This window comes from Pteropus alecto, unplaced genomic scaffold (genome assembly GCF_000325575.1).
Source record: "Pteropus alecto unplaced genomic scaffold, ASM32557v1 scaffold1001, whole genome shotgun sequence".
Taxonomy (NCBI): Eukaryota; Metazoa; Chordata; class Mammalia; order Chiroptera; family Pteropodidae; genus Pteropus; species Pteropus alecto.
The window spans coordinates 179,846-193,789 of NW_006431443.1; the positions used below are offsets into that span (position 1 = coordinate 179,846).

Here is a 13,944-nt window from a genome sequence, read left to right on the forward strand (position 1 = left end):
AAAAAAAAAAAATGATTCTATAAGGATTTCCTCATCTTTCATTCAAATTATCCCTATGTGATCAGGGTTCCAGCTACATAATTACCCATTTTTTCCTAATTTTTACTTGTCCTTCTACTTAAGGACAAGTAAAGGGAAGCAAATAAATCAAACTTCAATCATTCCAATTAGAGACGAACGTATAAATTAAGTTTGGGGCTGATTCATCAAATAATTTAATGACTACTCTTTCTTTAGTACTTCACGAATTACAAAGTGTCTCAACTTTCATAATCTTCTCTGACATTTTACAATCACCTTGTGAGATGGACATGATTACTATCACCATTTTACATGAGGAACCTGAGATCAGGTTACTCGGACTTGCTCAAGGTTATTGGCTAGTCTGGCTTCACATCCCACTCAACCTCACTGAATTTCACTGTTTTCAAGACCATGTTGTAAGAGGTTCCCCTTTTAAAAATATACAATGTACAAGTTATTACCACACATTTTTAAGGAAAACAAATACTAAGTTGTGATTTGTGTTTACTGAATCTTTAAAAAAAAGCTTAATCCAACAGAAAATAAAAGTATTGCCCAGTTGACCAAAACATGCCCCCCTCAAAAAAAGTGTAATTACCAGTCTACAATCTATTCTAATTACATTTTACCTAAGACCAAATTGTTCCTGATCACTTTCTTCTCAGATCTAGCAGATAAATTATGTTCAATAAAAGAACAGTAAAGTCTTCTAAATCAGTGGTCCCCAACCTTTTTGGTACAAGTGCTCCTATGAGAATCTAATGCCTGATGATCTGAGGTGAAGCTGAGGCAATGAAGCTAGCACTGGGGTGTCGCTGCAAATACAGATGAAGTTTTGCTTGCTCCCCTGCCGCTCATCTCCTTCTGTGTGGCCTGGTTCCTAATAGGCCACAGACTAGTACCAGTCCGTGGCCTGGGGGTTGGGGACCCCTGTTCTAAATTGTTTCTGGTGCTACATGGCAAGTAATCAAAACTCAGGATAAAATCTGTGTGTTAACTGTGCCAGATCTAATAGCACACAGACTTTTTCAGCTGAATCTACCCTAGAAAGCTTGAGTCTGTTATATAGTATCCTTGTACTTTGAAATATAGTATCAGCTGAGGCAGAACATCTGAAAGTCAAGAGACCTAGGTTTTTCTCCCAACACTCCCACTAACTTGTACAAGTCACTTCCCTTCTCTCTTTGGACCTTCCTTGTCTACAAGGAAGATGAAATAGGATGATCTAGCAGGTTCATTCCAACTTAACATTCTACTGTTTTAATGTAAAAGAGAATTTGTAATAAGCATATTTTAAAGTTGTATAAAATTATTTTCTTTTGATCATTTTGGCCAATTCACTATTTATCAAGTATCTATATATGTGCCAAACATTGTAGACATCCCAAGAATAAGATATAGCCCGCCCTCAATACTAGGGGAGGACAGGCTTGTAATTACTTTCCACATTATGTGGTTAATTTAATGCTATGAGGCCAGCACAAGTGCTACAGCAGTACAGGTAGAATACCTAAATAAGGCTAGGGCAATATGGATGGGTTTGGAAAAAAGGTTCTTAAGATACTCCCATTTTAGGATGATCATTTTAGATGCCAAGTGGAAGATGCATGTGAAGAGGGCAAGATAAGAGGAAGGTTACTTTTGAGACCATTATAGACAACGGTCTAGATAAGGGATGATGAGGGTCTAGAGTAGAGGATTTATAGGAAATGAGAAAGCAGAGCAACTGGCTTATGAATGGTCTGTTCTCCTTAATTTAAATGTTGCTCATGAAATCTACTTTATATTACTTAAATGTATTCACCTACATAGATAACAAAAAGCAAATTTCAAATCGGTTTCTACTCAAATGACCACAATTCTAAAACAAGCTTTACCATACATTTTTTCACTTATGAATAAAATAATTTATTCAAGAAAGTCTCTAACATGAAATATCAATGTCAGGTTTTCCTCTTTGCTCACTTTTTAGTTTTCTGAAAAGTAAGAACTCACAGCACAGAACCAAAATTTAGAAAAAAGGTTTTAAGCAATGAATTCACATTTTATATCCAAGGCCATAAGCAGAATACCAAACCAAAATATGTTAAGTAAGGGAAGGGCCAGAGATAAGATACAAGTAAAAATAGTCACATAAAGCAAGGAACCCAAGATATAAACCATATTTACTTACAGGATCAACAAAGTCCATATTGAGTCCATAACAAAGTTTCTGGATTCGAGATGTAATTTTGTCAAACATGACCCGTTCTTGGCGGCCATCTGAAGAATCAAACCATAAAATTCATTATCACTTATTAAGATAGCAATGTCAAAGAATCAAATGTAATCGACACATGAATTTTTAAATTGCCCAACGTGAAATGATATTTCATAGATAAAAGATGCAGACATCCAGTAGTTTCATCAAAATATTATTTTTGTATCTTCAAAAAGTATGGATTCTATTCCGAAAATCTTCTCTTCTCCCCTTCAAAATTCCCAATAGTGGATGATCAGATCCTTCAGAATCAAAGTCAAAATCATTATAATAATCCAGACTTCTAGACAACCTCTCCTATCTGCCCCTTTTCCCAACTTCATCTCCTCTCTCTCCTTCCTCATTTACTCTACCTTGGCAACCCTAGCCTCCTTGCTATCTACACCTATTTTAGGTCTTTGTTCAATGTCATCTTCTCAATGAGGCTTTCGCTGATCATCCTATTTTAAATTGCAATGACCCCAAAATAGCCTTCCTCTTCTTATCCCCTCCTCCTTCTATGCTTTTCCTCCATAGCATCATCTGACATACCATATATTTTACAGTAGTTCCCCCTTATCCATGGGGGATACATTCCAAGAGCCCCAGTGAATGCCTGAAACCACAGATATTACCAAATCCTATATGTTTTTTCCTATACATGCATATTTTTCTCATTTATCAATTTCTGCAACTTTGAGGGAAATGTGACAGCAGCTTCTTCAATCAGCAGACACAGCTTCTCAAGTAATCTTTATATTTTTCAGTTCAAACCTATTCTTGAACCTGGGCTCAATCCTTAATTGCAATAAATGGCTTGGTGCCACTCATTTCACGGGCTCCCTCGCTGAAGTCTTCAAAAAAGCTTAGTGCTTTCTGGAGCAACATACTGCATTGATCAGAATGTTTTCTGTTCATGTCTTCCATCCACAAATGTAATGCCTTTTCCATCTTAACTAAGCACTTATCATGTACTATGGCCATAACTTTTGCAGTCTGAGGTGCGACAACAAAACTAGCACGAATTTTTTTCCTTCTCCACAATTTCACAGAGATTCATTTTTACCATAGATCCTGGCAATCTCAGTATAGAATTTTTTTTCCTCTACTTAAACCAAGAACTTTCACCTTTTCACTTAAAGGAAGCACTTTAGTTTCTCTTTGGCATATCTGAATCACCAACATCAATTCTCTTGTTGGTTTGGTGCCATGATTAAGTAAAATAAAGGTTATTTGAACACAAGCACTGTGATACCTCAACAGTCGATCTGATAACCAAGACAGCTGGGCAGCATATACAGCAGATATGCCAAAGACATGATTCATATCTTGAGCAGGATGGAACCAGATGGCACAAGATTTCATCACATTACACAGAAAAGCACACAATTTAATAAAACATATTATTTCTGGAATTTCCCATTTAACATTTTTGGACCATGGATTGACTGCAGGCAACTGAAATCATGGAAGTGAAAACCACAGATAAGGGGGAACATTATCATGTGATTCTTTTCACGCATCCACTAGAATTTGCAAAAGAGAAAAACATTTTTGCAAGTTTTATTTACATTTTATTTGCACATATTCCCCAGTGCCCTGACCAAGGACCAAGGCCTAGCACATAGCAGGACCTCAAATATTTATTGAACACTACATGACTTATCAACCTGTCTCCATTCTAACAACCTTCATGATAAAGTTGGCTTATATACTCTCCTAGGGTAATTACTGATTTTGAATTTACTTCACACCATATAAAAAAGTACTTCTATTTGTAATTCAAGACAATCTTCTAGAGACAACCTTTTAGTTTTAATATTCGGAGGATATGCAAATACTTGGACCTTATCTAGTTAGTCCTTTTATGATTTTGGACTTCAATCATACTCCTCTTTGTCCTTCCTAACAAAAAGTCCTATTATTCTTAGTTTAATTTCAAATGGTATCTTCTTCAACCTTTATTTACTCCTATCAGCAATAGTGGATATATCCAGCCACTACATAGCTTTAACTTTAGGTAACCCACGTAACGTAATCAGTCTATTGACCTAAAAATAAAAGGCCAAAACAAGAGGCAATAAATATTTATTTGAGACCCAAAAGAATAGCCATTATGGAAGATTCAGGCAGAATCCCAAATAGTGTTCCCACACTGCTGAAAAGGAATCTCCGAATCGGAATTGTCCAAGCAGAATCATCAGCAGAATCTGCAAAACGGAATCTCTGAAACGGAACCGACGAAGCAGAATCTCCGAAACGGAATCTCCGAAATGGAATCATCCAAGCAGAATCTCCAAAACGGAATCAACAAAGCGGAATCTCCGATGGACTCACTGAAGCGGAATCTCCGACATGGAATCTCCTAAACAGAATCTCCGAAACAGAAGCTCCAAACCGGAAAGCAACACTGGTCAGTTATTAAAAGTATTATTGGCTAGAGGACATATGAATAGCCAACAAATATTTGGAAAGATGCTCAGCATCGCTAGCTATAAGGGAAATGCCAATCAAAATCACAATGAGATACCATCTCACACCTGTTAGAATAGCTATAATCAACAGGACAAGTAATAACAAATGCTGGAGAGGATGCAGAGAAAAAGGAACCCTCATGCACTGCTGGTGGGACTGCAAATTGGTACAGCCACTATGGAAAACAGTATGGAGGTTCCTCAAAAAAACTAAGAATTGATCTACCATGTGATCCAGCAATCCCTCTACTGGGTATTTACCCAAAAGACTTGAAAACCCATATCTGAAAAGATATTTGCACACCGATGTTCATAGCAGCATTATTCAGTGGCCAGGACATGGAAGCAACCAAAGTGGCCTATGATAGATGATTGGCTAAAGAAGCTGTGGTACATATATACAATGGAAGATTACTCAGCCATAAGAAGAGATGAAATACTGCCATTTGTGACAACCTGGATGGACCTCAAGATAATCATGCTAAGTGAAATAAGTCAGACAGAAAAAGTTGAAAATCACATGATATCACTTATATATGGGATATAAACCTAAAAGCAACAAATTGAACAGGACAAACAAAGAGAAAGTCATGGACAATAGACGTGGTTATCAGAGGGCAGGGGGAAGTGGGGAGCAGGGAAGTAGATGGGGAAAAGGGGGTCAAATATGTGGTGACAGAAAGAAATCTAACTATAGGAGGTGAACACACAGCGTAAATATATATGCCTTACTGTTAAAGTTATAGCTGAAACTTACTAGATTTCGTTAACCAATGTCACCAGATAGATAAATGTATTTTTAGTCCCTCGTTGCCAGGAAAGCTCATTCCTGGTTGGTCCTGTCCCACGTAGGAGGGAAAAGTTCTTTTTTCTTAGGAGCCTTAAACCACATTGGAGCAACAAGAACACCAGAACAGAGGAAATGTTTACTGTGATATTTAAGGGCAAACGACTTCCAGATTCCGCAGTTCTTGAGGTTTCTCCTATTAAGTCTCATAGGACTTAGTGATCATCTCAAAACACTGAGCAACCATTATCAGATGGTGTCTTTATAACATCAAGCTATCCAAGACAAAGTTTTTTAACAGTAAAAATTCCTATAATAAACAAAATACTAAGTCCAGAATAGATCTGAACCAGGAAACAACACCTGAGGGGACAGTCAGCTGAAAGTATTAAAGAATCATGGGGTGTCAGTGGGCACTGCATTTAATCATTTGGCTTGTGCCCAGATTTTATCTAGTTCCATCAGTATCTATTTCGTCAGAGGTATTTTACCTAGGTACAACAAAAGCTATTAACAACAGAATAAACCCCACCTTGTTTAGCTAGGATATGGTCAAGAGCAATTCTATTGTCTAATAAACTTGTGCAAGGGAATTTAAAGGTTTTTCCCTTGTTGGGTACTGTTTTGGAGGTAGCTTCAGCAATTTCCTCTAAGGTTTTTGATAACTGTCTAATTACGTGTTTATTTATATATTATAATACCTGTCCTCAAAAAAGTATTTTTCTAAATCTAGTACTTTTACTGGGTTTGACGTCGCCAGGTAGTAAATACCCTTGACTGTGTGTAAGCAGTTACACATTTTGACCTGTAAACTAGGTTTAAAGATAATGCCTAACGTTATCTTCCCAGACAGAAATAAAAGCAAAAGGGAAATAATAATTATTATAGTGAGTGCTTGGCCTCTGGTATTATTTGTGAGATAGGAAGGAATTAAAGTAAGGAAAAAAGGGAAAATGAAGGTATAAATTATATAGGCCTAGTCCAGAATCTTGGGTTAGATGTCCACGACAGATGTTGTCTGCTTCATTTCCTAGTCATTTTAAATTTCAACTCTGTTGGCTGAGCAGTCTAATTAGGTTTCAGAGCTTTCTTTAAATGGGAAACATTAATCCAAGATATCTGAGAGCAGGAACCACGTGTCTACTCACCACTGTAATCTCAGTGCCCAGCACAGTATCTATAGATTTGTGTGAGGGAGGATGAGGGAGGGAGAGAAAAGCAAGGGAGAGATAGAGAAAAAAATCTGGAAAAGAGATTATCGGAGTGTAGAAGGTGTTATTTTGCAAACGTGTTTGTTTTATGTATATACATACATATACATGCATGTGTACTGTGATGATGGTGTAAAATATAATTTCCATTGTGGGTTATAATCCAAAATTTTGAAAACACTATATATACTACTAAATTCCAAAGCACACTTTACAACTCAGTCAGCTTCACTGCATTTATTCCAATGGTTAACTTTTATTTAACCTTGGTCTCCTTAACCCATTTCCCATTTAGAAAAAAAAAGTGCAGCTCACTGCCAGCGTTAATTTAAATTTACATAAACACAATTTCTGAGGCTGAAGCAAATCTGACTGGTTTTCAGTGTGAAAATAAAATATAAAAACTGTTCTTGGAGTTATTTCTAAACAGAACTTGTCTCTAATCCTAATATAACAGAAATGTATATGTAAATAGGATTCATCAAACAAATCCTTGGCTAACAACTGTTCAGAAATGATGTTAATATCATGCGTAGGAACACTACATTTTCTAGGATTTGACATGTTCAGCAATCGAAAATTACTACATTTTGTAAATGGAAATAAATACTACTACTCGAAACAGAATGCTGTAAATAAAATTACGTCATTTGTTTCCAAAGACTATCAATATACTAGAGTGATGCAAAAATAATAATAAAAGGGAGATATTTCATGGCAAACTTTGGCGGTAAGGTTAGGACTGTAATCTACAAGTTATCTCAGAGTAAATGCTGCAGCCACAAGTGCCCCCAGTGAGTATTCTCAGGGCAAACTTACTAGTTGACAACCAGTTGCCCTCTTGAATAATTACAATAAAATTAACAAAAACTTCAGAAGTTAGTCTGCAACTGGCATACCAAACATATTGGGGGGGGGGGGACCCTGAGCACATTAGAAATCAAAAGTAAAATTTTTTGAAATAACTAAAATAAATAAATTTAAGTATAGTTTTGTATATTAACAAGCCTTGTTGAATGCTACACTGAAAGATTCTAAAAAATCATCTGGATCAAATTATGTTCTCTTAGCTATAGTTAAACCACCTGGCCACAACCAAATCAACTACCTGCCTACCCACAGCGCTCATAATTATATTTTTAAATAATTACACTCATTCATTCTTGGAGCATTTAGTCACAGCAGGTCCAGTGTTACTTGTGGGCATAAAATCCCATCTTTGAAATGCACAGCCTAGTGGATAAAACAAATATCCAGTCAGTCAACCAGTATTTACTAAGCGCCTATAATTTTGAAATGACTTTACTGCTTTAACACAGGCAAGTGGATTCGACTAGACATGTTCCTACCTGTCTCAGATTGTTCTGTTAAAACTCCGTTTTGATCTTGTTTTTCCAACCTGATTAAACCCTTCCCCAAAGCGGAGGCTTGTCTCCTCTCATAATTTCACACAGCCAAGAAAAAGGCTGGCAAAAGGAGGTGCTTAGCAAGTCTAATGGGAATTAACTGTTGAGGAAGAATCCAAGTCCCTGGTTCTTCCGGGTCCCCATCTTGTCAGAAGATGTCTTGGCCACCCTAGTCAGATTTAGTATGTCTTCCCAAGACGGGTTAGGACAGTTAGTCACTGTCCCAAACTCTGGAACTACTCCTGGGACAAATGGCAACACGTGTCCAACAAAGGGCAAACTCCAGGAAGATGTCTGTGTCTGAGATCTGTTTTTTTTTTCACCCCACTTCTCATTCCACAAAATAAGATCTGGAAGCTGAAAGGTGCCCTTTTAGGGTACAGAGACCCTTTTTTTCTAACCCTCTACCCCGCTGCAGGGCCTAGAACAAGTCACCAACCTCACAGTTTTCAAATAAAACTCGTGTTGGCCATGGGTTCGAACCCTGACCTCACCATCAACTAACCGAGTGACTTCGCAATAGTCACTCAACCTCTCTCTGGGCTTCTTTTTTCCATCTGTGAAGTAGAGTTGATAATCACACCTCAGGGGCTCATGGGGAAAATACCGCCTGGGAAGTGCTCAGGAATTACTCGATGAAGGGGTAGTTCCTTTACTCTTTGGAAACGCGGCAGGATGACAAGGCGAAGGGGGCGCAGACTGAAGGCCAGGCCAGGGTGGGGGTGGGGATGGGAGGAGGACAGAAGGAAGCCAGCAGGCAGAGCAGGCTGACAAGGCGGGAAGCCGCGGCGGGCAGGGCGGGAAGCGGCAGAGGCGGGTGGGCGCGGTTAACTGCTCAGGCGGCGGCGGCCGCGTTCCCTTACCCGCTCCTCTCCACCCCGCCGTCCCTTCCCCTGCCTCTCACCTCGCTTGATCACATGCATCGCGGCTAAGGGCTGAGGCACTAAGGGATTCGCCACCAGGCTGCAGCACTGAGGCGCCGGCTGGATCGAGGTGCCTGGGTGCGCAGGTTTCGGGCTCCAGGGGCTGCTCAAGTGCAGCGAGTGGAGTTGGGTCGGAGAGCACTTTTCACCGCCGAGAAGAAGCGGGACAATCTGAAACCCGTTCCGGCTCCCGCCACCCGGGACGCAAAAGCGGTCCGACAGAGCACCAATGACGTTACTCAACGCCGCCAGCGCCCCAACGGGTGGGCAGGACTAGCATAGCGGAAAGTCGGATTCGCCCATTAGCGCTGTGCGGAGTATGGGCAGGGCCCGGGAGATCGCGCCTTTCGCGGCGGTGTTGGATGTGGGCATGCCCAACGGGAAGTCTGCTCTCCCGCGGCCATATTAAGTATGGGCAAGGTTCAGGAGACCACCCCTCTCCCACGGCCGCATTGAGTGTGAGCTAGCCGGGCAGGAACGCTGCTCTCTCGCCGCCATGTTGGGAGTGGGCAAAGCCAAAGCGGGGCCCTGGGCCGGATGTGGCTCGCTGAGCGGGCCAGACCCGGCCCCGCCCCCGCCCTTCTCGGCCGCTCGCCTCTGCAGAGGTCAAGACGGTTCATGTTTTCGAAGTAAGAACTAAAACCCAGCCATCCGAAACACTTTTTCTTGTCTTGCCAAGGTACATTATAATAACGTGAGACTGCGCTCCGATGTGGGTCTAGCCTGGGATCCATACGCAGAGGCAGCCGGAGCCCCAGGGCTCTTGGGTCAGCAGAAAGCCTAGCACTCAGGCGGGTTGGAAAAGAGCCTTGATAGTTCAAGGGCGTTTGTATTTTATCCTGACGGAAATGGGAGCCCTGGAAGTTTTGAGAAGGACAAGGCCAAAACTCACTTTCTTTTAGAGTTCTCCAGTGGATGGTGGCAGATATGATCAGCAATAAGGCCTTACGGAAGTAAAATACGGCTAGGTGACTGAATGTGGGGAGCAAGAATAAATGAGATGTAATACACGGCTAATGTTAGAAGCTTCCGATTTATGCTACACTGATTTTTATGAAATCCCATGTGGCATCCCCTCCCTAAGACTTTTTTTTTTTTTAAGGATAAAGTAAGTTCTTATTTATAGTCTTATGATAAAGGGGGAAGTCTTAACTTGCAAGACAATTCTTTGGCAGTATGTACCCCCCAGAGGCGGGCCAATCTCCCCGTGAATTTTAAAAGTCATAGGTCATAAGTGAAGTTATAGGATAGGTAGGTCAAGATGGCCCAGAGATAGTGTTGCCAGATTTACAAATAAAAATAATGTGTCCCAAGTATTGCATGGGACATAATTATACTAAAAAAGTTATTGTTTATCTGAAATTCAGATTTAATTAGGCATCCTGTATTTCGTGTGGTAACTCTTACCCAGAGAGCTTTTGCATATGTGTATTAGTTTCATTTTCCCAGTCTCTTCTTTATACTGTCTGCTGTGCCACAGAGAACACAATGAGAGTCAAAGCCAGCAAGGGTTAAAATCTCCTACATGCTTTATTGGACTTCAAATAGTCTTATGAAATAACACAGAAAAACCCATGTAAGGGTGTCCAGGGGGTACAAGGCAGTCTGCAGCCTAGCCCCACCTCCTAAGACCAACCCCAGGTGCCTCCACCCCAGGCCCAAGTAAAGGCATGTCAGGGAGTGGGGTAAAGGAAAAGTATTTTACAGCCATAGCAAAAAAGGGTAGAGAGTTGTCTAGAGGGTGGGAAGGGTGGGGGAAGTGGTCACACAGCCACCTTCACCTATACCATCTTCCTTAACCACCCCCTTCCCTGTTATGAGCCTCTGGCCCAGGCTATGCAATAACATAAAAACGGTCTGACAAGGGGTGTATGTGGTGCAGGCACTTGGGAAATTCAGGGGATTTTTTTTTTTTTTTTTTTTACAATTTTAAACTGTCTTTTGGTTCAAATGCAACAACATCCTGCCCAACAGCTCCAGGGTCCCATTAGAACCCTGTATGGTGACAGGCTCCCATGTCCAGGGGAGCAGAGTGTCCTAAGCTTCAAGAGTAATGATGCTTGGGGAGCATTTGGGCAGCACCTCTTATATAAAAACCCTCCTGCAGTGTGAGGGAACAGGGATAAGAGAGAGACAGGTATGGGAGAGGGAAGAGAGAAAAGGTGACTGCCTTGTAACCCACAACTCTGGCATCTACTCAGTTAACTAAGAGAATTCTCTCCAAATGTATCCCCTAGCCTGGCCTCTCTTTAAAACTCTTACGTGATTTGTTCTCATTCCCCCATGGACCCCCCTGGAGGCCTGAGTGGCTCCAGGCCAAGATTTCCTCTGGACCACCACACTCCCAAAGAACAAAGCTCAAATATTAGGCCCTAGGACCCAGTTTGGGACAAATGGAACTATCATCTATAGGTGGGGTGGAAAATATCTGAGGCACAGGTGTCAGAGGTTACTCCTCCCATCTTCCCCGGTAGCAGCTAGGGGAAGTTGGGGAGTGGTAGGAGGGAGGAGCCTGAAAGCAGAAGACAGAGAAAAAACAAGAAACCAAACCTCAAAACTGGGATAGCAGAGACAGAAGCTGGACCCCAAAGGTTGAGCTGGTAGCTGAGGGGACAGCAACTAAGACATGCACTGAAGTGGAGAGGGAGTGACAGCAGCAGCCCGTGGTTGGGAGGGAGGCAGGGCAGGCAGGCCATGGTGGTCAGTTAATAAATAATGTTGAAGGACCCAAGGATGAGGGGGGCAGGTATGTACAGTGCCCAGGCCACTGGGCAAACCCCTCCCATGCCCCACTCTAGGGCCCAGGTATCTTGAAAGGCAGGGAAAAGGAGGCAGAAGACCAGGGAAGGACAAGTTGTCCCACCACTGCCATCCTCATCCTGCCTACTTCTTAAGAGGCTTCTTAAAGATTTTGAGGGGAAACTTCTTCCGGCCTGGGCTGGAGTCTGTTTCCTCACCAATGGAGCCATTATCCTCCTCAGCCACGGCCTTCTTGCCAGCCAGGTGGGGAATGCGTGTATTTCGGCCGGCCTGTAGGACTCGGCTGTCCCCAACTGGAGATGGCGTGTCTGGGTCTGGGGAACTGGGGCTGTGAGAACGGGAAGAATCCAAAGATGGAGAACCACCAGGTGGGGCTGAGGGGCTCAGCTCCATCAGGCTGTGGGCCTTGTCTAGCCCATGGTTCAGCGCCAGTAGGGCCTTCTTAGCCAGGGCAGGGCTGTCGGGCAGTTTCTCCACCAGAGGTCCTGAGTGGACCCCCTCAATCAGCCGGTGGCTGCCATTGGAAGTCATGGTATTGAGAGCCTCATCTGCAGCACGGACCATCTGAGGAGGCTTGGGGGCCATACGCTGGCGATCACTCATGTGGAGGGAGGACTCCGAATCGGAATGGGTCAAATCCCTGCAAAACAGAGAGGAAGAAAGGGACACACACAGGAAGGGGGAACAGGGAGGAAGTTGAAAGGAGAGAAGGACAACATGAGAAGACAGGGCAGGATAGGAAAATGGGGATGGAGAAAGGTACAGGAGAAATAAAATAGGATGAACAGGCAGGTAGGAAAGAGTAGAATGAGAAACAGAAGGAAGATGAGTAGGCCATCAGTACAGGATGAGAAAGGAGGCAGGAATAGGAAATGGGGATAGATTGGAGAAGAGGGGAAAGAGAATAAAATTGGGGAGGAAGAAAAGCAAAAGGAGAAGCAGGTAGAAAAAACAACCAGGGGGAGAAAAAAATGTAAAAAGGGAAGAGTGATGGGGATAGAAGAGACAGACAAGAAGAAGCAAAAACAAATGTTATTTTATTATCATCTGTCAGGCAAAGGGCTTTCTAACAGCTGGGCCCCACCCTGATGAATGACCAGGCCCTAAACTAGGGCAACCATAGGCTTCAATCCCATGGGCATCCTCCTCAATAACTTCTCTGCCTTCCCAGAGCTGGCTACATTTCTTAAGACTCAACTTCAAGCTAACATAAAACCCACATCTTGCTCTGAGTCACCATCTTCCATGCCTTTCTTCCCCACTTACTCCTGTCACACCCTTGGACAGAGCCAGTCTGGGCCAGGCCCCAAGAAACAGGGCACATGCAGTAAGTGGGCCTGACCCAGGCTGGGGAGGAGATGGTTAAAACAGCCTTGCAAACAATCCCTTACTCACCCCAAAAGGCCAGGATTCTGCCTCTTTCAAACGTTTTACAAGATTCAAAGGGGGTTGCAGAAAAGTGTTCCAGAGTTCAAACCAAAGTCAGCTGGCAGCAGGAAGGGTGGGGTCTTTTTCAGAGCTCTGCTGACAGGGTGAATGGAGGGAGGTGCTAGAAAGACAGGATGTTGTCCTTTAAGGAGCAGTTGTTCAGAAGAGCTGTATACTAGAAGTCATGAGGTCTAATTAGATTAGAATCTCTGCCTGAGGCTTGGACAAGTCATCTAACCTTGCTGGTCCTCAATTTGGGCCAATTCAATTATCTTGCAAGACTCTTTGGAAGATCAAATGATGTTGGCAAAGCACTTGGAAATGTAGAAAGTATTGTGGGAATGAAGATGATAAGGCCAGGCAAGCTAGAAGACTCATATGTGGGCTAGTCACAAAAGGCTTCTTTGCAAGGCTGAGTTATGGGGACATGGCACTGCACGCTGGACATGCACACACAGAGGCTAGTCCAGAAAGTTGAGACCCTTTTAGGGGCTGGCTACTCCTAAGAAGGCCATGAACCAATTCCAGATGCTACCCTTCCTGTCTCTGCAGACAAAAGGGTGGATATGGGAGTCCCCTGCCAATCCAATAACCTTCCTTCTGCTTTCTCAGAGGCTTGAAAACCCACCATAGAGGCAGAGGAGAGGGCTAAGGGAAATGCTTAAACATCCAAGTCAGGAAGCCAAAGGGAA

The 13,944-nt window shown here is 42.5% G+C and overlaps 2 protein-coding genes across 2 annotated transcripts in view; both read right to left on the reverse strand.

Annotated features, from left to right (window-relative positions):
• Window positions 1–9,325, reverse strand: part of RRM1 (ribonucleotide reductase catalytic subunit M1) — a 37,492-nt gene extending 28,167 nt beyond the window's left edge. The window contains exons 1-2 of the mRNA XM_006905823.3: window positions 9,046–9,325; window positions 2,198–2,286 (exon numbers count right to left, since the gene is read on the reverse strand). Of these exons, the coding sequence (XP_006905885.1) occupies window positions 2,198–2,286; window positions 9,046–9,064 (108 nt within the window). The 5' untranslated portion in view covers window positions 9,065–9,325. The remainder of the gene's footprint in view (window positions 1–2,197; window positions 2,287–9,045) is intronic.
• A 1,250-nt stretch (window positions 9,326–10,575) lies between these two features.
• The window catches only part of STIM1 (stromal interaction molecule 1), an 88,287-nt gene continuing 84,918 nt past the window's right edge, over window positions 10,576–13,944 (reverse strand). The window contains exon 12 of the mRNA XM_015597839.1: window positions 10,576–12,464. Coding sequence (XP_015453325.1) covers window positions 11,948–12,464 — 517 coding nt within the window. The 3' untranslated portion in view covers window positions 10,576–11,947. The remainder of the gene's footprint in view (window positions 12,465–13,944) is intronic.